This window comes from Channa argus, chromosome 9 (assembly GCF_033026475.1).
Source record: "Channa argus isolate prfri chromosome 9, Channa argus male v1.0, whole genome shotgun sequence".
Taxonomy (NCBI): domain Eukaryota; kingdom Metazoa; phylum Chordata; class Actinopteri; order Anabantiformes; family Channidae; genus Channa; species Channa argus.
Window position 1 is genome coordinate 12225943 of NC_090205.1, and position 22877 is coordinate 12248819.

General features: G+C 38.8%; 2 protein-coding genes across 4 annotated transcripts in view; both read left to right on the top strand.

The window, feature by feature from the left end:
• rpl24 (ribosomal protein L24) overlaps positions 1-22415 on the top strand; it is a 77688-nt gene extending 55273 nt beyond the window's left edge. Inside the window, exon 6 of the mRNA XM_067516579.1 lies at positions 21953-22415. Coding sequence (XP_067372680.1) covers positions 21953-22009 — 57 coding nt within the window. The 3' untranslated portion in view covers positions 22010-22415. The remainder of the gene's footprint in view (positions 1-21952) is intronic.
• On the top strand, positions 8793-22415 carry srpx (sushi-repeat containing protein X-linked). Of its 3 annotated transcripts, XM_067516572.1 has the most exons (11): positions 8793-8951; positions 13287-13343; positions 14914-14928; positions 15141-15329; positions 16012-16188; positions 17261-17387; positions 17528-17649; positions 18837-19016; positions 19732-19865; positions 21562-21683; positions 21766-22415. In XM_067516572.1, exons 1-11 carry the CDS (start codon positions 8891-8893, stop codon positions 21947-21949), a joined length of 1368 nt encoding a protein of 455 aa, XP_067372673.1. In that variant the 5' UTR covers positions 8793-8890; the 3' UTR covers positions 21950-22415. The 3 variants fall into 3 exon arrangements, with proteins under 3 accessions (XP_067372673.1, XP_067372674.1, XP_067372675.1); XM_067516573.1 differs by lacking the exon at positions 14914-14928; XM_067516574.1 differs by lacking the exons at positions 13287-13343; positions 14914-14928 and having other exon boundaries at positions 8800-8951.
• Positions 22416-22877: the final 462 nt, after the last annotated feature.

Here is a 22877-nt window from a genome sequence, read left to right on the forward strand (position 1 = left end):
TTTTCGATTGGAAAGTTACTTCTTTTTATGTTGAGAATACTGACGCCTTGTTAAAATGCCCACCACAGAGAAAAAGTGAGAAACTACACCTTAGTACTTATTTTCTAAACATAACAAGATACAAACAACTTTATTGATCCCATAGGGAAACTGTGCTGCCTTGTTACAGCTGCTTTACATGTGAAAAGAAGGAAAGAAGAAAGAAGGAAAAGACTTCCATCAAACCAAGACAATAAAGAAATACAAACTACTGATCAATAGGTAAGTAAAAACCCAGGTAGAGGAGTAAATACAAATTAAATAAAAATAATAAATAAAACAAAAACAATACTATTTGTCAATTTTGACCATTTAGTCCTCCTACCTTTTTACAGAAGGGGGGTGAGTTGAACAGATGTTTGGCCACTGGGAGAAAGGACCTCCTGTGTTGTTCTGTGGAGCACTTGATTGATCGGTCTCTGGCTGAAAGCTCTCCTCTGTGCAGCCAGCACACACTGGATCAGGTGTCAGCCACAAGATGCAGAGGGTCCAGCTTCTCCCCCAGAACAGAACCAGCCCTCCTTATTAGTTTGTCCAGTCTCTTACTATCTGCCACCTTCCTATCGCTGCCCCAGTTCCTTTGTTTTACTGATGTTGAGCTGGAGATGATTGTGCTCACACCATTTAACCAAACTTTCCACCACTGATCGATACTCCGTGACATTTCCACCCTGAGTACACCCAACAACCGCAGAGTCATCAGAAAATGACTGAAGGTGGTAGGACTCTGAGTTGTACCTGAAGTCAGAGGTAAACAGGGTGAAGATGAAGGGAGATAGAACTGTCCCTTGGGAAGCATCTGTGCTGCATGTCACAGTGTCAGACAAACAGTTCTGCAGATGGACATACTGGGGTTGATCAGTGAGGTAGTCCAAACTCCAGGCAACCATGGGAGTGTCAACGAGCATGCTCTTTAATTTCCCCCCCGGCATGACAGATTGAATTGTGTTAAAAGCGCTGAAGAAGTCAAAGAACATAATCCTTACAGACCCCCCAACATTGTGGGTGTAGATGCGGTGTAGCAGGTGGATGAGAGCATCCTCCACCCCCAGCTGAGGCTGATAAGCAGACTTGAGGGCGTCCAGAGATGGTTTCACCTGGGGCCGGAGGAAGTCCAGGACCAGTCTATCCAGCACTTTCATGATGTGGGAGGTTAGAGCCACAGGTCTGTAGTCACCGGGGACACTGGGGGTGGGCCACTTTCAGTACTGGCAGCAGGCGTGATGTGTTCCATCCCACAGGCACCCTCTCCACCTGCAGGCTCAGGTTGAAGATGTGCTGAAGGATGGCACAGAGCTGTGGGGTACAGGCTTTCAGTACCCTGGGGCTGACTCCATCAGGACTTGCAGCCTCTCTCAAAGCCTGCATAGCTCTCTCCTTACCTGCTCTGCTGAGTGGTGAAGTGGTGTTTGAGTCATGCAGGGGCGACACGTGGGCACCTGTGGTGAAGCTCTTTAGGGGTGGATATGAGGCACATCAAATATATTGTAAAAGGTGTTCAAATCATTGGCTCTATCCACACTCCCCTCTATCCTCTGGCTGCTGCTGTGATGCTTTTCAAACTGCTCTGGTATCTTTCTGTTGGAGCCTCTGTTCAAGCTTCCTCCTGTAAGCCTCCTCCCCTCTTTGAGCTTTACCGACGGCCGTCTCTGGACCTCCCTCACTGCTTTCCTGTCACCTGACCTGAACGCTGCCTTCTTTTCATTCTGGATTATTTTAATGTCACGGTGACCGGTGGCTTGTTGTTTGGGAAGCAGCGTAAAGTTTTTGTTGGTATCGAATGTCAACACAGAAGTTGATGTAATCGGTAATGCAGCCTGTCAGTCCATCAATGTCCTTGCCATGTGTCTCACAGAGAGTTTTCCAATCCAATCAGACCATCTTTTCACTGTTTTGGTGGTGGGGGGCTGCCTTTGAACCAGCGGCTTGTACACAGGTAGGAGGTGACAACAGACTCTTTGCTCTCTCCTCCAATCTGCTCGCACTGTGCTGAAGCCGTCAATACTGATTCATGTGTCGGGCATACAGTCCTGCAGCCATATCTCTGTGAAACACATTACTCTACACTCTCGAAAGATAATTTCCTTCCTGACCAGTGCAATCAAATCGTCCACCATGTTCTTATTAGATATTTACAGTAAATAATTAATAGTTTTAACTATTACTGATCGTGTATATAGTCTAAGTAAAAAAAAATAAAACACATTTCATGTGATGAACACTGCAGAAACCCTGGAGACTGAAATTGTCTGAGCTTTGTACCATTGTAATCACTAACTGTCTCCAGTAGGGAACAGTGTTGCACCGATATACACAGTAGCTCTGCTGTAGTGCCTTTTTTAACTGGATGGAGGAGCTATAAAAATGTAGCATTTAACTCAGTAATTTTTTTTTTTTTTTTTTTTTTTTTTTTTGCTGCTTCTCTCTTGTTTTTCAGGTAAGCTCTGTTGTTTGGGGGAGCCTTTCAGAACCTCCCGCCACTACATTCTGGCTTACTTAATACCTCCTTGCTAACATCCACAAATATCTTAACACCTGAAAGATCTCTAAAGGACTGTAAAGGACAGTATCATCTGCAACATGTAGCCCACATTATCAATCAATAAACACCACCTTTAAGTCTAAACCTAAAGTGTTGTCTTCTTTCGTACCGTCACGTAAGTCTCCAACGAAGCACAACACTAATATCCCGGTATCCCTGAAACGTATGCAAAAAATAGAGTACATCGAGTGGCAACTGATAAAAAGGTCTCAAATGACAAATCATCTCCTCAACCACCTAAAGAACCTTGTAGTCCCAGCAGCATCCTGCCTCACCACAAACAGGTATTTTGAAACTTCAGTTTGCAGCCACTGCTCATCTGAGGTTTATATTGGAAATACATGGAAATATAGAAGTACTCTAAATATTGTTGTGTGCAGCAGTTAAACTAAGTCTTGTCTATTCTTTCAGAGGGAGAAACTGTTCCAAGACAAAAGATCATTAAAGATTTGAAAGAAGAGAGTGTTGGCTCTGACTTTTTTACCAAATATGGTGAGAGAAAGTGATAAAGGCTTCTTGAGTAGTAGTAATAGTTTGAATTTGAGTAGAAAACTACACTAAAGTATAAGGTCCACAGAGTCATAGACACAGATCTAAACAGCATTCTCCTCTTTAAGCTTTTTTGGTTGTGGTCCAGGTTAAGTGCACTCCAGGGCAGAAAGCAGCAACAATCAACATTACAGAACTTTCCTTAAAATGTGCATAGCTCAGCATTCCCATTTCATAGGTGTTTTTGTTCTCTCGGTTTTTCTCATTCTTTAGCTTTTTTTTCAAGGTAAATGAAGGGAATAAATGTCCTCAAAGCAGATTCAGATATTTGGATTGCTTCTGCCAATACACAAATGTATTTCAGCTCCAGCCTCCGCACACACACAAACACACACGAAATGCTTTAGGGAAGTTAGAAGGATTCTTGCCAAATCTCATCAGTGTTTCCACAGCCATGGATAAAGCAAGCTGTGAAGGAGACTCCTACATTGCTGTGTGTCATAGTGCAACATGTGGTGTTAAGTAGCCTATTATTGTCCCAGTTGTAGTGTCAAATAGGCTTTTGACTATATCCACATTTGTGTGTAGAGCCTCTAATAACGTACAAGGTTATGTAGTAAGACCTAAATAAAAAAATATTCAGAAGTTTCAAGTTTATAAATATAGTTATAAAAGTATTGTTAACAACTTGTACTCACTCCTGTATCAAAAGTAAACAAAAAGCTGAATTATGCATGAAATCATTCAGACTCAATATGAGCCTTAAAAGCAAAATACTTTGCTCCTTCTATGCCTGTCATGTATGCTGTCTGCATGGGCTTGGTTATCTGTGAGTCAGCCACAGTGTTGTCTTCCAGCATCTTATTCTTGTTTGAACTACTTGTTTGCTTGCTTGGTCAGAAAGGTGAAGCCCGATCAAAAACCTGAAAGCAAATATCCCAGCAATGCTGCAGACTGTCAAATCAATCCATGCCAGAGGAAATAGTTCACAAAAAATATTTGAAAAAGTTAAAAGATTTTACTTTATAACTATAATAACTGATTATTATATCCATTAGGAGGAAGCAAAAACCATTTGTAAACAATAGTAACATTCAACACAGCAGTTTGAGAGTAGGCACAGTAAATCAAAGTAGTACAGTTGTAGTCTGGATAATGGAACAATTAATTAAACAACTCTATAAAATGTAGTGAAGTTTTTGACAGGAGATTCAATGTCTGTAGGTTCATTACTATCACTGACTCCTTTAACATTTTAATTTTTTTTTCACAATAGGAAAAACTAAACGTGTAAATACTCTAGGTTGAAACAACAAAATTAGATGGCTTAGTTTAATGTAATTATGTGAAGTTACATGTTAGAAAAAATGTGTGTATATGCTACACATTCAGGATGACTTTTTATTTCCTAGTTCAAATTTCCTAGTTCAAATTGCAATTGGCTTTACATATTTAAAACATGATTTGTTATGTGTGCCCACCATGCACATATGCCCTATGATATATTTGGTGTATTTGGTACCATTCATTTTCCCATACTGCAAAAAACATCATTTTCATATGGTTTCAAATATTTGTATAGATAGAAATCATAATACATTTTACTTTGTAATGTATTGGCATGATAAAGATATATTTAGAAATAATGGTACTCTAAAATATCATTTTATATCTACACCTACCAAAGCCATTGAAACATATTTTAAAATGGTTTCAATCTCCTAATATACTGCAAGTTAAAACTGGGCAGTATACACAAAACACTAGACGCTACATATCCATGTCATACTGATTGCAGGTCTGCTGCAGTGCTTGTGTATTTTTACATAGTATTTTCCTGTGTACGACCTTTGTTCTACCTGCTTTCCCGTCTTTCAAAATCCCCCCTTTTCCTTTCATTTCTTGCAGGAAAAGAAAAAGAACTGCACTCTTAGAAGAACTATGAAAGAGGCCAGACAGCTCCAGTCTGAGAAAAGAGATCAAAATTCTCCCAAGGCTTTACCCACAGAGCTCCTAAAGGTCTTTAGCTCCTTAAAGAAAGATGTGTCTGCAGTGAAATACAAAAAACAAAAACCCTAAGGCCAAATCAAAAGAAAAAGAGAACATTACCGACAAGTCTAATAAAATCAAAACCCAGGAAGACAAACAAGTTTAAAAGGAGCTCGGCCATTTTAAATCACCAAAACATGATAAAACAAAATTCAATTTAAGTCTTAAAACTTAGAAACCTGCGTGGAAGACATGTGTCCAAAGCGGAAGTTCAACATCTGCAGAAAATATTGAAAATGAAATACAAATACATAAAAATACAACTGATTACAAACCAACTGAGCTTGAAGTACAACAAAAGACGCAACAAGTAAAATTAACTCTTAAAAATGATTTGCAAAAAGTTACATTTACTCGAGGAAAAGCTCAAGGTAAAAACTGAATGGTAAATTACCACCAGTGAAAAAAAGAGACTACAGATCTACAGGATGAATCTGTGAAATCTGTAAATGTGGGATCTACACCTGCAAATGTCAAAGGGAAACTAAACCCTGGTAAATCCACACCAGTGAAAGATCAAAGTAAACATGAAGAAAAGGTCCAGATAAAAGTACAATGGAAGGGAAGAGTATGAAAAATGAGAACACAGATAAAAATGTGAAAGGCAAAGCAAAATAATCAAAACTGAAAGGGTAAAACAAAAGTGGCAGGTGAAGAAGGAGAGGAAATCAAAGTTATTGGTGGAGGTGATACAGACCCTAAAGGTAATAAAGTTGCCAAAGTGAGGAGTGAGCAGACTAAAGCTTCCAGCTCACAGATATCACAGCAAGATAATGATACAGTGTGTAACCCCATTTCATCACAAGCCCGAACAGAACAGAGGTAGTTTCTATCAGTTGGGTCAAATCCCTGCCAAGCTCTGAACATTTAGCAAATGATTGACATCTCTCAAAAGAGACAGAAATTATTCTCTGATTGAGGAAAAACCAAAGCGGGGGGAGGGAAATTCTTAGCAACACAGCATCTTTTCTTCCTGCTGTCGGGTTAGCAAACACAGCTGTGGAGGTCCTTCATGAGGCAGTGACAAGTACACAGGGTTTCCATTTGGACAGGGAAGCAGCTACCACCACGCATCCCAAAGCCCACAGATGTGCAAATCAATTCTAAAAAGCAAATTGCAGTTATGCAGCCTTCTTTCTTCTTGACATCATCATGTTTGTCTTTAAAAGAAGCATCAAATCCACAAGAAAAAAAAGAATAAATAAAGATGCTGAAATCAATGTCTTGTCAGAGTCTGGTAATGCAGTTCCAGAAGAAGAAAGCAGGATGAAGTGAAAATCAACATGTCTGGGCAGATCAAGGGCGAAGTTATTTTACAGGCAGAGCAAGTGAAAGGCAGCACAGGTGCTGAAGACGAGGAAAAAGAGGATGAAAAGTGAGAACGTGGAAGCGATGAGGAGGAGGAGAAGGGACAGAAAAACAGGATAAAGTGGATTATAGTTCTGGAGAGGGTGAGGAAAACCAAGGTAATAAAACAAATGAGAAGGTACGTATGTAGAAAACACATTCCACCAGTGTGGAAGAGGATGAAGAAACTGAGTGAAGAGGCTAAAGGGGAGGAAAGCGGAGGTGGCAGTAGATGAGAAGGATAATAATAAAGCAGGGATTGAAGCAAAGATTAAACCAAAAACAGACTCAAAATCAGAAAGAAGGAAGAAAACTGAAACCAAATTAAGGAAAGAAATGTCCTGATTCAGAGGATAATGAAGGTGAAGGAGAAGATGAGGACGAGGCTTATAAAGGAGAAGGAGAAGTGAGTGAAGAGGAAGCAGAGTGGAAAAAATGAAGGTTACAAAGATCAAACATAGCAAAAAGCTTGATGAAGAACAATGTGAAGGTCAGTCACAAAATGAGGCAAATAGAAAAGTGGTTTTAGAAAAAGAGATTGAGGAGAAAAAAAATGAAGGAGAGGAGGAGGAAGAAGTAAAATCTGCAAAAACAAGAAAAGATTATACACAAAAAAAGCACCAACAGAGTGTAAGTCTGTGTAAACAAAACACAAAGACAGTCATAGTCCAAATTAATTGGCTGTTACAGTATATTAAAATGTCAGACCAGGTGAGCAAAGATGTCCCCAGGCAACTCTTTCTTCACCTGACTTGATAGGAACATTTCAGCTCAGGCAGGCGTAACAGTTGGCTGAACCCACGTGTAATTACAACTCAGGAGATTTTCTCACAGTCACTTCCTGTTCCTGTTTCCTGTCAAGACAAGGAGCACATAGAAACCTTCATGAGTGGCTCACCCCCCACACAGTCTGTGCAGGGTCTGTAGCCCAATCTCATGGTTTTGGAAAATTAAACATGCATTAGTCTTTCAATATCTCTGCATTTATTTGCTTTTCCAGCTGTGTTTGCGTATGCATGCATCTTATATGAGCCAGGAATAATAAGCCTCGGAAGGCTGCTGTAGAAATATTAATCCAATCCATTGATTGACTTTGCAGAGAGTCACTATCTCCCATAACATTTCTCCCTCTCATATAGGAGTCTAAATAAATGAATAAAAGCATTAATTACAATATGGAAACGTGTGGCTTGAAAACAACTTCATTTCTAAGTTAATTAAGAAGTAATTTTATCATAATTTGAAAGATTAAGATAAAAAAAATTGATAAATCTTTTTACTGTGCACCATCACTGTGCTACAGTTGCATTTTATTTGCAGGCGATGACTCTATGTATGTGTAAAGAAGAAGGAAAGGAAATTATTAGTCTTAAAAAGGCAGCGTTGACTTCTCTACACTCATCTACATGCTGATACTTTTATCCTTTTCTTTGCAGAACTCACTGTTTGTTGCAGGCTCCATTATATTTTCTTTTTTATTGAATGTTGCAGCAAAAGATGAGGAAATGATGATAAGGTAGATAGTAAAAAGATTGTTTTTTATTCTCTGTATAAAAATGTGTTCAGTGTGGTGGGACGAGATATGTAAGATAACTATTGGCACCACAAAAGCTCGGTTAGTAATTTGCCTTAGTGTGCAACAGGACTGACACAACTGCACTCAGATCAAAGGGTAAATAAACTAAACATATTAAATATATACAAACCATATAACCAAATAACACAAAATTTTGCCTTAAATTCCAAGTTGTTCACCCTTCAAAAGTCAAATAGCCTCAAGGTATGAGCTTCATAAAACTGAGCTATCTGAACATTTAGATGCATCTTCCTAGAGGCATTTCCTCACAGAAAGCTGCTTGGTGAGAGTCATCTCTTTACTTTAAATTACAGGGTGATGGGAGAGAATCAGCAATGATTTCCGATGCTGTCTTAACTAGTCTCTCAAATCACACTGAGATAAGTTTAGGAGTCTAATTTCTGCTAAATAAAATTATCTCTGAGGAGCCAACTTTCTTGTGAAGTGGGTGGTTTGCCCTTGAGCCTCCTAAATGATCAATCCGGGCCTGTTTATATACTGGTCCGTAGTCTAATCTACGATACTAATATTTTGCAAGGTGAGCACTTTCCAAAAACCAAACTTAAATACAGATCTTAGTTAAGCTTTCATGAAGTCATCTTCTTTCGTGACAAATGTAATGATTTTAGTCAGTTCATTGATACAGGGGGACATGTCACAGTCTACCCACAGGGGTTGGCACACTCAGCCCCATCTGCCTCGCCTCACGCCGGTGGCCGGCCTGACTTTATTAGAATACTCCCTTGTCTCTGGAGCAAGAGGCGGGCCTTTGGAAAGCAGGAATGCGCTGGAAGTTTTCCTGCAAGCTCTCCTTCACACGTTGAAGAGCACCAGTCCCGCGTCTCAATATGGACATGTGGCCGCTGGTGCTCCTGTTTGTCCTTTTCTGCTTCTGCTCCGGGTACGAAGGTAAGGACCGACAAAGGCCCTCGGGTCTTCTTTAGACGTCATTAAACCAGCAGCGACACCACCGACTCATTAATCGAACAGCTGATCGGTAAAGGGACTGCTGCAAAAGTGTGTGTTATGACTAGATGAACTAAGATTTTAAAGGATCGTGATGGGAAGACTTTTGCTTTACTTGAACGCTTTGTGTGTCCCGCTTTCTGTCCCCACTGCTGGTTCCTGGTTAATCGCGTTTGTGTTTACGTGGAGGGGGGTGTTCAGCGGGGGGAGTGCAGTGTGCATCTGGGGACGCTTTTCTGCACAGAGCTCGGGCTGTGGCAATAACGAAAGCCTTACAGATGATTTTTTTTCCCAAAAATCTTCACAGGTTTTACTAAGAAGTAGTTTAAACTTTGACCGGTACTTTGATTACTACTAGGACAAGAGTCTTTCAGATCTTGTCACTGTGGTTCTGTCTTCAAATATTTACAGTCTTCACTGCTTCATTTTCTGTCCTGGCTATATGAAATCACAGTCTGCCTGCTATAGTCTCTCTGAAGATGGAACAATTAGGATTAGGACCCCTACATTTTTGTGAGTAGTGTAGATAACAGAAGATATTTATTGATGTCACATAATACTCTAAGAAAATGTTTAAACGTTTTTGTACCTTTAACAGAAAACAGCTAACAGGTTAATAAATAATCAAAATAATATTAAGTTATTATCCAGTAGAAAGTCTGTGTGGTATTCAGAGAGATGGAGCCAGTCGACTGCAGACAGGAGATGAAATGACTTCACAACTTCATGATTGGATGGAGGTGTGTGTGTGTGTGTGTGTGTGTGTGTGTGTGTGTGTGTGTGTGTGTGTGCGTGTGCGTGTGTCTGCAGCTGCAGCTGCGTGCACTGGCTTAGTGCCTGTAGATGGTTTGCAGGTGGCTCACCACTGCAGTATGATCATACAGGCTTAAACATGACCGTACGCTGCCGGGCAGATTTATACTGACAAAGTGACAGTCAGTACTTACTTGTGTGTAAGTTTATTTTACATGGGTGTGTTTGTGTTTTGTAGAAGGGTTCCACTGTCCCATTTAACAGTTGTGTGTGTGTGTGTATCCCTAAAATTTGGTGGCAATGCAATAGAGTGAAATGCTTCAGATATAGTATGGTTGTTGTTTTTTTTTTCATCTTTTGCACTTTTTAGCCTTGTATTTACATTTGAAATATTTTACATTTTTGTTTGAGGAGTAGGCTGAGTTCTACATTACTTCTTACAGTTAGGTTGATCTGCAGCCAGTTTTCATAAAGGCCTGGTCATGTTTTCCATGATGATTCTCCTGCTGATGTGGGTCAGGGGCAGAAAGATCCTGCACACACAGGGAGTAAGTGTGGGGAAATGCCAGAGAGCAGCCCCATCACTGCAAAACAGTTACACTACAGTTTTCTGTCTTCCTGAAAAGAAAAGAAAAAAACGGCACTTTGAGTTGTTAACTCCTTGATAACCATAAAGGGGCAAACCTCACTGTTATTGGAAGAATGCATGAATGAAAAGTAATGAGCTAATGAGCTGTGTAAATGAGCTGAGTTGCTGGCTGTCAGCCTCTACAGCATGTTTCGTCAGGAAACAGGACAACCAGGTTTCACATAGACATACAAAAATAAGCTGTTAGGGGTTTTAAGTTAAGAAAATGTTGTTTTCAACAGGCGAAGTTTGTTTCGCTGTTGATGTGATTACGAAAAGAGCAGCAGACAGTGTAACTGGAACAGAAGTCATTAGTGCCACAAACAAATTGTATAATTTTAACTATGGTCTATTGAATTGAGGGATAATGATTCTTATTTTATTTTCTGCACTTAAGCTGTAGCTGTACTTCAGCATTTACAGAGAATGAGTTTCTATATAATGGCAGTTTGAATTACAGGCCTGTAGAGAAAAAGTAATTGGAATAACTTACTCTGTGATTTAAAGCTTATTGACTCCAAAAGGTTTCTTGGGGAGACAAGTTGCTCTGCTGCCTACAATATTATTAACATTTATAAGATCTTTCTCTGTAAGAACGCCTTTAAAGTAGGAGAGTTGAACAGGAAGTTGATGCTGGCTGCTGATCATACATTATCATGTTCACAGATTTATTAGAAAAGATGGTTCTCAGATTGGTTTGGACTTGTTTCAATCTGAAAAGCTTTAATCCACAAAGGCAAATAAAGTCAAGCTAATTTAATCTATCTTCAGTGCAAACAGATTCAGGTCTGTCGATCCAGTCAAACCATTGCCATTTCCAAATGTTTAGACATGCACATTAAGACATTAAGTAATCATTGGGAAGTAACAAGAAAACTACTGGATTTCAGATTAACTTCACATTCCGAGCGTACACTAAAACAGAAACATTTGGTTGATGAAGCGCAGTAAACACGCACTTATAAATGTCTCTTTTCTAGTCCTGCAGACTCCTATCATAAAACATTTACTCAAAGATGTCTTTACACACAGCCAAATAAGTTAGCTTTATTTATGTGAGCACTTTTTTCTGCCTAATATTTAGAGGTTTTTAGAGTTCAAACTGCAGAGTGTCCTCGTTTGTCCTCTGTTTTTCTGGTTAGACAGGGAACAAGTTCAGAATAACAAACATTTGGGATCCAGAGGCCAAAAGAAACCAATCCAAGAGCATCCACAGTAAACAGTGACTAAAGTCTTTCTTTGAATTTTGTCTTAATTTCTAGTTTTTGAGTCTTATTGTTTCACATTTTTGTATATTAGTATTGCCTAAAAATCCCAGGAACAGATGATTTTCAAAGGAAATTGTTGAGTTTTTAAAAAAATATTTAATATCATCTGCATCTAAATATTCAAAATATTCAACTTTATTTTTCAACTTTATTCATATAGCTCCAATTCACAACAAAGTCATCTCAAGGCACTTTACAGAATAAAGTCAAGACTATGAAGATGCATAAAGAAAACCCAACAATTCCCCCTTGAGCAGCCCTAGGCAACAGTGGAGAGGAAAAACTCCCTTTAACAGGAGAAACCCTTGATATCATTTTGATATATATTCAGTTATTATCAAGCAAAACTAACACAAACATATACAAAATCCAAACAAAATTTTAAAGAATAATTGCCAGATTAATCAGTATTTGCCTTTGTCTAAGATTACATTGCTATTGAATTGCTATTGCAGGAAAAAATTAATTATATCAAAACTTAAAAATCTTAAGGATTACATCTTTAAAACAAATTTCCATGAAGTAATTTGTTTCTAGAGAAGACATAACAAGTAAGTAGTTTGAAAATCAGAAACTAGTAGTCTCCCTATGCCAGACTGAAAATCGTTGTATCCTTTTTGGTTTGAATCACTACACGCTGTTACAAAACTCTTTTTTTTCAGGCAGGGAGACAGATACACACTCATCTATAATTAGTTTTCCATACCTTTCTCTGCCTCCCTCTTTCCCCCCATTAAGAGGCAGACATTAAAGTTTTCCCATTAGACAGCTAAATCTGACTCACTCTGTATGTGGGTGTGCTCTGAACAATCCATGCTGTGTGATCAGTGTGTGTGTGTGTGTGTGTGAGTGTGTGTGAGATGACTTGTGGCATTTTGGTCCAGACAACTTTGATTAAACTGACAGAAAAGCCATGATGATGATTAGAGACTGGGATAGTATCAGGTTCATTGACCAACATGTGGCTGATACATGAAGCTGAACACTTGTCCCCTGTGGATCCTGAACAGAGTGCACATTCACAGCAGGGTTCATAACACCCCACCCCCTTATTCTGACCCGTTCATCACCCATTTTTATTGCTTCCTGACCTGCTACTCAGAAAATCCTCCTTGCTAATTACAATTCAACTCATGTTTTTTTATTTATTTTTTATCAGTGTCACTCAACCGTGTCCTCCAGGAGCTCTGCAACCACCACTGAGAAACATCAGCTGTTCTTGAATGCTAATTTGTTATTTATTTATTTGATGTGTTATATGGTCAAAATATTTTCACTCTATGTGTTCACTGTTAGAAATGACTCACAATGCATTGCTGTGTATTGGTAAGTATGATCTGGGAGCTGCTTTGGAAAAGACTGTTCCAAAGCAAGAAGTGTGAAAAAGAAGATCTTTTGATGTTTATTTTCTGCATGTGCCCTGTCCAAAAGATCTTAATCTCCCCCCACTGAGTCTGCTTTAGATGAAAAGTTAAGCAATGTTTTTAAGCCTGTGCTTGATCCTGTTTTGCAGTGAAAACAGGTCCATAAGTCAACCCAGGACAGTGCTGTCAAACATTGCCTAACATCTTAAATGCAATTCTTTTTTTTTGCTATTAGATCCTTTTCAGTCTTTTCTTTCATCCTCAGGGTCAGGACAGTACACCTATGGAGATGATGAGGACTGGTATTCTCGTAGATATAAAGGTGACATGCTTTGTTTGACTCCACCCAAACACACATGCACGTGTATCTGAAAAGTGACTCACATTCAATTTAGGGAGTGTTTATATTGAGATAAAAAAAACTCCAAATGATACAAACACACACATCTGTCCTCTGATAATGCTATACTACTGGCTACATCTGCTAACTACTATGACCTACCCGCCATATTTTATTTGATGTCATGAAGCAAATAATTGAATGTTTTACAGGAAGAGAAAGAGAGGGGTATTATGTAATCTTCTGAGTAATAATACACAGGAACACAAGATGAAAAAAATGCATTTCTTTAGTTTGCTGACACAGTGAAGTCAAAGCTGCCTCCAGCTTTAAATTTGGGGTCAGATGACTATGACTATTGTTCAGGCCAAACCAAACTCTGCTCTTGTGTAAAAGCTCAAATGTAGTAATTATTTTTTCTAACTCAGTGGCTTTGAGGACTTTGCCAGTGTACACACACACACACACACGTGCACACACATGCACAAGCACACACAAACACACACTTACTAATGAATAGTTATTTTATTCCAACTGGAAATTAAGCTGGTGTGTGTTCTCCTCTCTAAGCGTGTGTGTTGCTCCACATGGCTGAGCCAGCAGGAAATAAACTGCAGATTTTTATTTCCATGTATTGTAATATGAACCTTGTGGCCCCTCAAACTTGGCATCAAACAAGGAGTTCTTGCGTAAAAGTTGCAGATATGGGCAGAGTTATTTGGGAAGAGCCAAGCTGAAAGCAAATGTAATGGTTCTTAAAGGAGTAGTTTGACATTTTAAGAAAAACTACATGCTGGACTATTTTTTTGGCCAGGACCTGTAAATTCTTGCAGCCTCTGTTGGTTACCAGGCAAGAAATAGTCTGGAGGATGCTCCCCATTCATTCTTTTTATATAGACTTAGAGACTAAGTGTGTTTTCAGACATTTGTTTTATGCACAGCTTTAACGTGCACATAAAAATAACATGAAGTGAAACCCCAGATTAAGAAATTTCAAATATATAAGAAAAGGTTTTACAATCTTTTGTTGTTAAAAAAGTTGGTGTATTGATAAAAGCTAAAGACAACACAGAATAATGGAAACAGCTTCTTCTCCACAGGAGATAGAAATAGAACACTGTAAATAGTAAAAATAGCAGTAGATAAAAAAAAAGTAGATCAGTGTGAAACACTGAGACTGTAACCACTGTCAATTATACTGCTTGAATATTTCCATCATGTTTTGATGGCACCCGTTAATGGCCACTGAAGAGTTAGCACCACTGTTAATCTCTCGATATGTGCATGTACATGAATTACTGCTTTTAAATTGGATTTGTGTTTCAAAGAGACTAAATCTGATCATTGAACCAACATAAAAACAGACGCAGAGATAATACACACAGTGACAGCCTAAGTCAGTAGTGTGCATCTTAAGTCACGCTTATCTGTGAGGAGATTTTCTTGCTCTACCACACATTCTTAGGTGCTCTGTTTTTTTTTTATTTAATTATCTGTCTTCTCCTTAAGTGAAACCATCTCCTTTTCCTCATGAGACACTGTTGGATTATAGGAAGTCACAGATCAGGTAATGAGAAATCCACTGTATCTGTCTGAACTCAGACGATGGGTGGATTTTCACATTTTCACACTTTACAGTATAAGGAACAAATAGTGCTGAAGTAACTGGCTGATGTTCACTGTGTCTCCCATTTTATGCTTAAAGTCATGCTATTAAAAGCATAATTGCTTCAATGCAGGGAAGAAAAGGTCAGTGAAGTCGTCATTCTGCCTTTTTAGGGACGCCGTGGTGCGCACCTGTTAAGGTGAAACATGGTGAGGTGAGCTGTCGCACTCCCAGAGGAGAACACTACAGGAACGTCATGGGGACACGCTGTAAAATCCGCTGTAAGCAGGGGTACGAGACCGAGAGCTCAGAGGTGGTGTGCATGGCCAGCAAACACTGGTCCTCTAACTACGCCTGCAGAGGTGACAACTAACATCCAATACATGCACACACACACACAAAGGAAATGATATCTGTCAGTTTTCATGTGTACTTATAGACCTGTATGCCTACGCACCATTACACTTGGTTTGCTCAAACTAGATTCCCGAAATAATTTTTAATTTCAAAGTCAAATTTTGATCTTGGAAATAGCAGGGACACATCTGTTTTTCTGCTTTAATCCACAAGGCACTGTTAAATCAAGTTAGTCTTTTTATTATGGACTTTTTCCAGCTATATTTAATGAGAAAAAAATGCCTGTAGGTGCTGTTGTTTCATGTTTTTACATTTGTTAAATTTGTTTATACACCAAATTTGTAAACAATTACATGTGTCCATTACTGCTTCCAAAAGTGTGTTTTTGGCAGCATATGAAAGCCTCTTTGGACACGGTATTTAAAGCATGGGACACTAAATTACTCCACTGTGACTCAAGATAGTAATGAAAAATGACGGCATTACTATTACTACTAATGCTACAGTTAATGGAGCTAGTTTGTAGGATATTGGAAAGCAAAAGTATTTAGAGTTGCTCTAAATGGCCCCTTTTTTGATATTTGAAATTGAATTTAAAGTTATTGTCAGCCTGAAATCACTGATTAAATACAGTTTAACTTAACTCAAAGCATGTAATCTAGCAACTCTTAACAATTTCTCTCACAGAGATCCGCTGTCCCAAGCCCAACATGCCTGTTAACGGGGGCTACAAGTGTACAGATGGCTCCTACTTTAACTCCCGCTGCGAGTTCTTCTGCTCCCCAGGATTCAGTCTGAAAGGCCAGAAGACGGCAACCTGCCAGCACAACAAGGTGTGGAGCGCTGAAGTCCCCACCTGTGTTGGTAAGACTCTATTGCATAATGTTGTCCCCAAGAGAGAACAGGGGCCTGCAGAACACTGAGGTGCATTATAAAAACCTTAGTAACACACAGATTTGATTATTTGCTTAAGGCAAAATGTCAACTGCAGACTGCTGTATATAAGCGAGTATTGCTCAACAGTAAAACAAGATTCTATGATTATTGCTTGGAAAGAAACAAGCCTCAAGACATGTACATTTACACATACACAAAAATACAGACTGTGGTTTGTGAAACCACAAAATGATATATGTTTGTGAGTCTGAACCTGAAAATGACTTCACATCTCACTGCAACACATGTTCGTACCAATGCTTTTTTGTGAAATGACTGTCTCCCATGTCTGCCTGTAAGGACACTTTTGAGACTTAACCAAATGTTTCCCAAGAGTAATGTTTCACTTTACTTTTGTGTTGGGAACTTATAAAACAGTACTATCTCTTTAGGGTCTGAAACATTACTTAAAAGTGGTAATCAATTACTGCTTATGCATTTACTCTGTCTGAAGTCTGAAAGCATCTCAAATCTTCTACACTCTCACGTTGAATGTATTTACCATGTGCAGAAATAGAAAACAAGCCACTTTAGGTTAACAAACTGGCAATTGTGTAAAACGGATTAATATTACAATTTGTAATATCATGATTGATGCTCATTAAGTCTAAATAAAATCAAATGTATTGTGTGCTGCTCTGCTGTGACTTTATCCATTATCTGTCAATAATGTTTGGGATAGTTAATGGGGACATGAGCAGCACATTTCTTTAATAAGTCATGTTTCATTGGCTGCTTTTGTGTAGTGGGCAGTAAAGTGATGCTACATGCTAGTAAGATATTATTTTACACCATTTTTATCATAATGTATTATAGTATAAAAGTCATCGGCAAAATTTTCTGCATTGATCAAATATGTGTACTTTAAATACAGTTTCCTGATTTATACTGTATTTACAAACTTTGAAGGTGATGTATGTACATTCACATATGTATCATGTGATGTAACTCAGAGACTTTTCTCTTGCTTAACTTGAATGTTATTTCTCTCACTTGGTAGATATTGATCCCCCCAAAATCAAGTGTCCTAATGTGAAGGATAAGTGGGCAGAACCAGGAAAACTCACAGCAAGGGTGACCTGGGACACGCCGGAGGGTGTTGACTCTGCAGATGGCATCCTCACAGAGTCAGTCTCTCTTCAGCTGTTCTTTGAAGCTTTCCTTTCATTTCGCTTCAGTGCATTTCGGCTGGTTTGGTCTCGTTGGTTATTCAGCTCTGAACAGAGAGATCACAGTGAAAGATTAAAACTGAGCCTGTCTTTTGCAGTGTTATCCTGAAAGGAAAACCTTCAAAATCAGACTTCCCAGAGGGGCTTCACAAGATATCCTACACTGTGTTTGACCGAGCAGGGAACAAAGGATCCTGTCGCTTCACTGTCAGGGTGCGAGGTAAGCTTCTAACAACGGAGTAAAAGATGGAGGCTTTTTGATAATCTACTGTATGTGGAGCAGGGTCTGTAATGCATTTAAGAAGTGATTTCTAACAAGTTTCCTGCTATGAGAATTAATGGGACCTCACCAGAGACCTTTCCAGATGTTAATGTTATACTCTCAGTTAAATTCAATAGTTTTCATTGGTACCAACTTTTTGCTCTTTATGTCTGGTCTTCATCATCTTTTAGGGGCGTTTACTCATCAGGGATGAAAGACCACCTGAAGCAAATACTTTACAGTTTGATCCTGTGGTTTTTCCTGATAATACAAGTTGATAAGGACAACCACTGCAGCTTTAGGAGCCTTTGAAAGAAAATTATGACGAATTTGATTTAGCTGTCTGACTCAGCATAAATGATGACACGGAAGTGTGGGAGCTTGATTGTTGTAGTTGAAAGACAGTTTCCATTCCAAGTTTTTATTTATTCCAAGTAAACTTTTAAAGTTTAAAATTGTTAAACATATAAAACAAAAGGATGACATACTCCACTTTAATGAAGGTCTTCTCCAGGAATAAATCAATTTGCCATTATAGATATTTCCCAATCTATAAGCCTTGTGTTAGGGAAAAATGTAATGGGTTAGAAAGACTCATAATATACCAAAAATAAACGATGAATGAATTCCACTTTATTTTCACTTTCAGGGTCCTGGTGTTAATGTTTATGCTGGCTCATTGTCACATTTTAATTGATCTATACGTGAATTTTACAATCATTGTTAATGTCATTACTAATATGTTTTTCCTACTGTGGTGAGTCATGATAAAGGCTTGTTGAGATCTGAGACATTCTGTGTTATATCAGTGTTTAGTTATTACTTTTTGCAGGTCAATCATTTAATGTGCAGGTCACCACTAGATACAATTTGTTGTCCTCAGGAATAACCTAAACATCTAAATTAATTAAATAATTAATTAATTAAAATATTTCTAAACGTTTTATTTCTTTATAAATACCTCACTGCTCATGATAATAAACGGATTAAAAATTATTTTTTATGTAATTGTATGTTGAGAAAATAAATTCTCAACCCGAATATATAGTATTTCATAGATATTGTTTGTTAGTGCCGGTCTGCCTGTCTCCTTTCTTTTCGCACAATCTTGCCACCTCTCATGTTTCCTCACATTGTGTGTTTAGTCCGTCGCTGCAGTCCACTGTTTGCCCCAGACAACGGTTACATGAAGTGTGACAGTGACAATGACAACTACGGTGCCGCTTGTCAATTTACCTGCACCGGCGGGTATGAGCTGCAGGGCAGCGCTGCCAGAGTGTGCCAGCATGGACTCACCTGGTCTGGCACAGACACAACCTGTGCACGTGTGTATATACACACACACACACACACGATTATATAAGCACATCAATCTTTATTCTGTAGGTTAAATTAACTTAATGAAGCAGCTGCAGGAATAAAACAAAGGGACTAGAAATAAGGTGCAATTTAATCTGACTTATAAAGAGGATGAGAAGAGCATCATTGTAGGCCGATCATTGTAGACAGAACACTGAAAATAAAAGCTTGAGCAAGTTTTATGCCAATTGGATGGATTTGTGTCTCTGACTGGGCTACGTTGTGTCAGTCAAATATGGAAACAGTGTGACATTTGAGTTGTTTGTGCTTTCTTGTTCTATAGCAGCAAGAAACAAAACAGAATCCTAATATGTGCTAAACTGGTAACATATTAGAAGCTTAGGAGAGGAGGAAATAGCCCCGTCTTCTACTGATCGATTAGAAAATCAATACTGGATACTCCTCTATTAAATATCTATATCTGTATAACATTAAAGTAAAGGATGATAGTCTGTGTTGCAGCTCTTCTGAAACAGATCATCAGCAATTAACAATCAGTGGTGCATGTTCACTATTGAACACACTATCAATAGTGCATTATTTGATTAATGAACAGTCAAAATAATCAAATTTATGCAGCATCCCATTGCAATATTGTGGTGTATCAAATATTCTGCTCTTGTACTTTGTGTAAGCTTTTGTCGTGTGACTTAATTTTACATTCATATCATGTCATAACAGCCATGAACATCAACGTGGGAGTGCGAACGGCTGCTGCACTGCTGGACCAGTTCTATGAGAAGCGACGGCTCCTCATTATCTCTGCCCCAACGGCTGCCAATCATAACTATCGCTTCCAGATGACTAACTTACAGGTGAGGCACGAATAGCTGAGAGAACATGAGTTGAATGGGGAGTGAAGCATTAGAAGTCGATACTGCAGTGATGTCTGTCCTCTTTCATGATGATAACAAGGAGGACCATGGTATGTTTGGGCTTCTTTCTCGCTTAGCTGCCTAAGTGAGACAAATGCACAGTAGGGAGGGTGATCCCCATCAACAGAAAATGCCAAAGTGATGAATAAATGATAGTGACACTGGCTCTGATAGGGCTATTCTGGGGCTGGATGTTTTCATACCTTATCTGAAACCATCAAGTCAAAGGAAACATCTGACTTTTCTCATTCACTGGGTTATAAACCAAAAGACAAAGCGATGTTAAAAGACAGTTTGTAAACAACCTGAGGTATGTCCTTGAAGTTTGGTTATCAGGAGTTAGTGCTTCTTCTCCTCTGTCATCATGCTCCATTTAAAAAAGAAAAAAGAAAAGTATTCTCTGGTTTGCTCTTCTCTGGTTGAGGACACTTAAAACTTGTATGAAGAATACAACAATATACATTTGAATTTATTTTTAACAATTTTAATAATTAGACATATGATGAAAGGGGCTTGAGCTAGTCTGATAGAGCTTAGGGTATGTCAGACCAAGACTCGGAACCACTGTTGTACAGTGGATATTTTTAGGATTCTGACAGTTGAGAGATTACATGAAATAAGAGGAGACCAATGGCCCTAACCTCTCACCTCTCACAAACAGATCTTTGATGGACTACACAACAATTTTCTGTTACACATTTCAGACATTTGAATACAATTAAAAACACAAATAAAAAACTTAATTAAATGTTAAAAAAATCTTAGGAGTACACCTATGTATTCAGAAAATAGATTCATAGTTTTAATTGTTGGACACAGGTGTAACAACCCCAGTTCAAGGGAGCAACATAGAAGAGTTTAGAGTATGCAGTTTAAACAAGATTGATTCCAAATGAGATGTAGATGAAGCCAAACAAAGAAGATGAGGTGGCTGGTAACGTGGCTACTCTGTCTGGAAGCAGAGAGAGAGCGAAGGTGGAGCTTGACAGGGTTTTTAAAGCCCGGCCTCCATGTGTCAGGAACAAAACTCTACAGTAACAATTCAGTATATAATACAGAATATGAGCCCTCGAGGTGTAAACTACTTCTGATGTTAAAAAAAAAAAAAACTTGCTCGAATGGTCGCATCTTTAACTGAGATTTAAGTAAGACAGCACAGACAAACATTCTCTCTTCAGCAGACATCTGCTGTCCAGGATTTATGCAGGGTTGAATTCAATTCGATTTGATTTGATTTGGGGCAACTGTAGGAGAAAATGTTTTCCAATTAGTCTGATGTGCTGGTGCTGATTGAAATGTTGAAGAACAGCCTCTTTCAGCACAATCCACTGTCAGTTTATAAACGTTTTACAGCTCCCATGGTTGTGCACAAAAGGATCACTGCCTGCAGCAGGCAACAGAAAGTTAATAATACTTTTTAATACTTTTCCCCTAATACTTTCTAACAGGTTTTTGAGAAAAACAAAGTCAGTGTTTTGAGTCATTTTATAATTGCATCAAACTCAACCTATAAAGTATCATTCTGCACAGTAAAGGCCACTGTGGCCACATCCAAGTAACAATAAGCAAAACATGTTTTTCAAATGAGTGTCAAATGAGTGGATTAGTCCTCTCACTGTCTCACTTATGGAAACAGCAAGCCCAGTGTGGACTGGACCTGAGACACCTGACAGTAATTGAGCTGGTTGGGACTTACCCAGCACAGATTGGAAGGATCCGCCACAGGCTCCTCCCCCCAGGACTGGCCCTGCAGCTCAGGTACACACATACACACACATTTCTCACAATGTGTGTTTCTTACATTCCACAGCTGCTCACTGAGCTGATGTGTGTTTTCTAGGTTACTGCTCCGCATCTCACAAAGATCTTTCCAAATGGTGCTGGTAGACAAGCAAGGAATTGATAAGCAGCGCTACCCGTTCCCAGTCACAGCGGCTGAATTATTCACCACCATCGATACTTTACCCCTCCGCAAGGATGAGATGTTGCTGCAGCAAGAGGCGGGTCAGACCTGTCAGTCGTAAAACACCACAGCCGACAGACTGTCAGCCATCTTTGATCCTTTTTCTCCCCTGTCTCAGTAGACAGGACCTATTCAGATCTTCTGTTCACATGTCACACATTCCTACCTGAACTCACTCATTCCTGTAGTATATAAAAGGTGTGTGTGTGTGTGTGTGTTTGTGTTAGTGTGTGTGTGTGTTTGTTTGTGTTAGTGTGTGTGTGTCTCATGGTGCTGATCTGAAATAAGCAGATTTACAATCATATTGATTCTATGTCTTGTCTATCTTGTTTTATTATTTTCAAAGCAGGATATGTTTTACTATTTTGTACAAAAGGTCTTTTTACTGTGTGAACTGTTAAAGTTTTCACTTATCTAATATTTATGTCTTACTTCTCTATGTACTCTTCATTCATCAGAAAACTCTGAAAAACTGTGCATCTGTACGTCTAAATTTAGAAGACGATGAATAAATATGTCACTCAGGATCTTTAGTGTCGGTGTGTGAGTGCAAGAGGCATGTGAGAACATCTGAGGACCAGTAAAGAGAGAGAAGAGGCAAAGGATGCACCTGAACACTTGGGTAATTTTTGTGAACAATTGAGTTATTTAACATTAGAATGAAGCTTGTCTTGCTTCCAGATTTAGATTATTTATTGGAAACCCACTTGTTGCGCTGCCAGACTCTTATTTATGTTGGCTAGTCAGTTATTCCTGGCATCTTTAACACTGATTCTTATTATTTTTAAGAATAACCAATAACGACTTTGATGATCTTCTGACTTGTCCTCAAGCTATGAGGTTGACTTTACAGTAAAATACATGATGTTTTGGCAATTTGATGAATTTTCATCACACTTGGTTCTATCCGTGCGCTCCTCTGGAAGAATGTAATGTTGGTGATCTCCCAATTTTACCTCTAGAAACCACCATCAGGTCAGTATTTTACT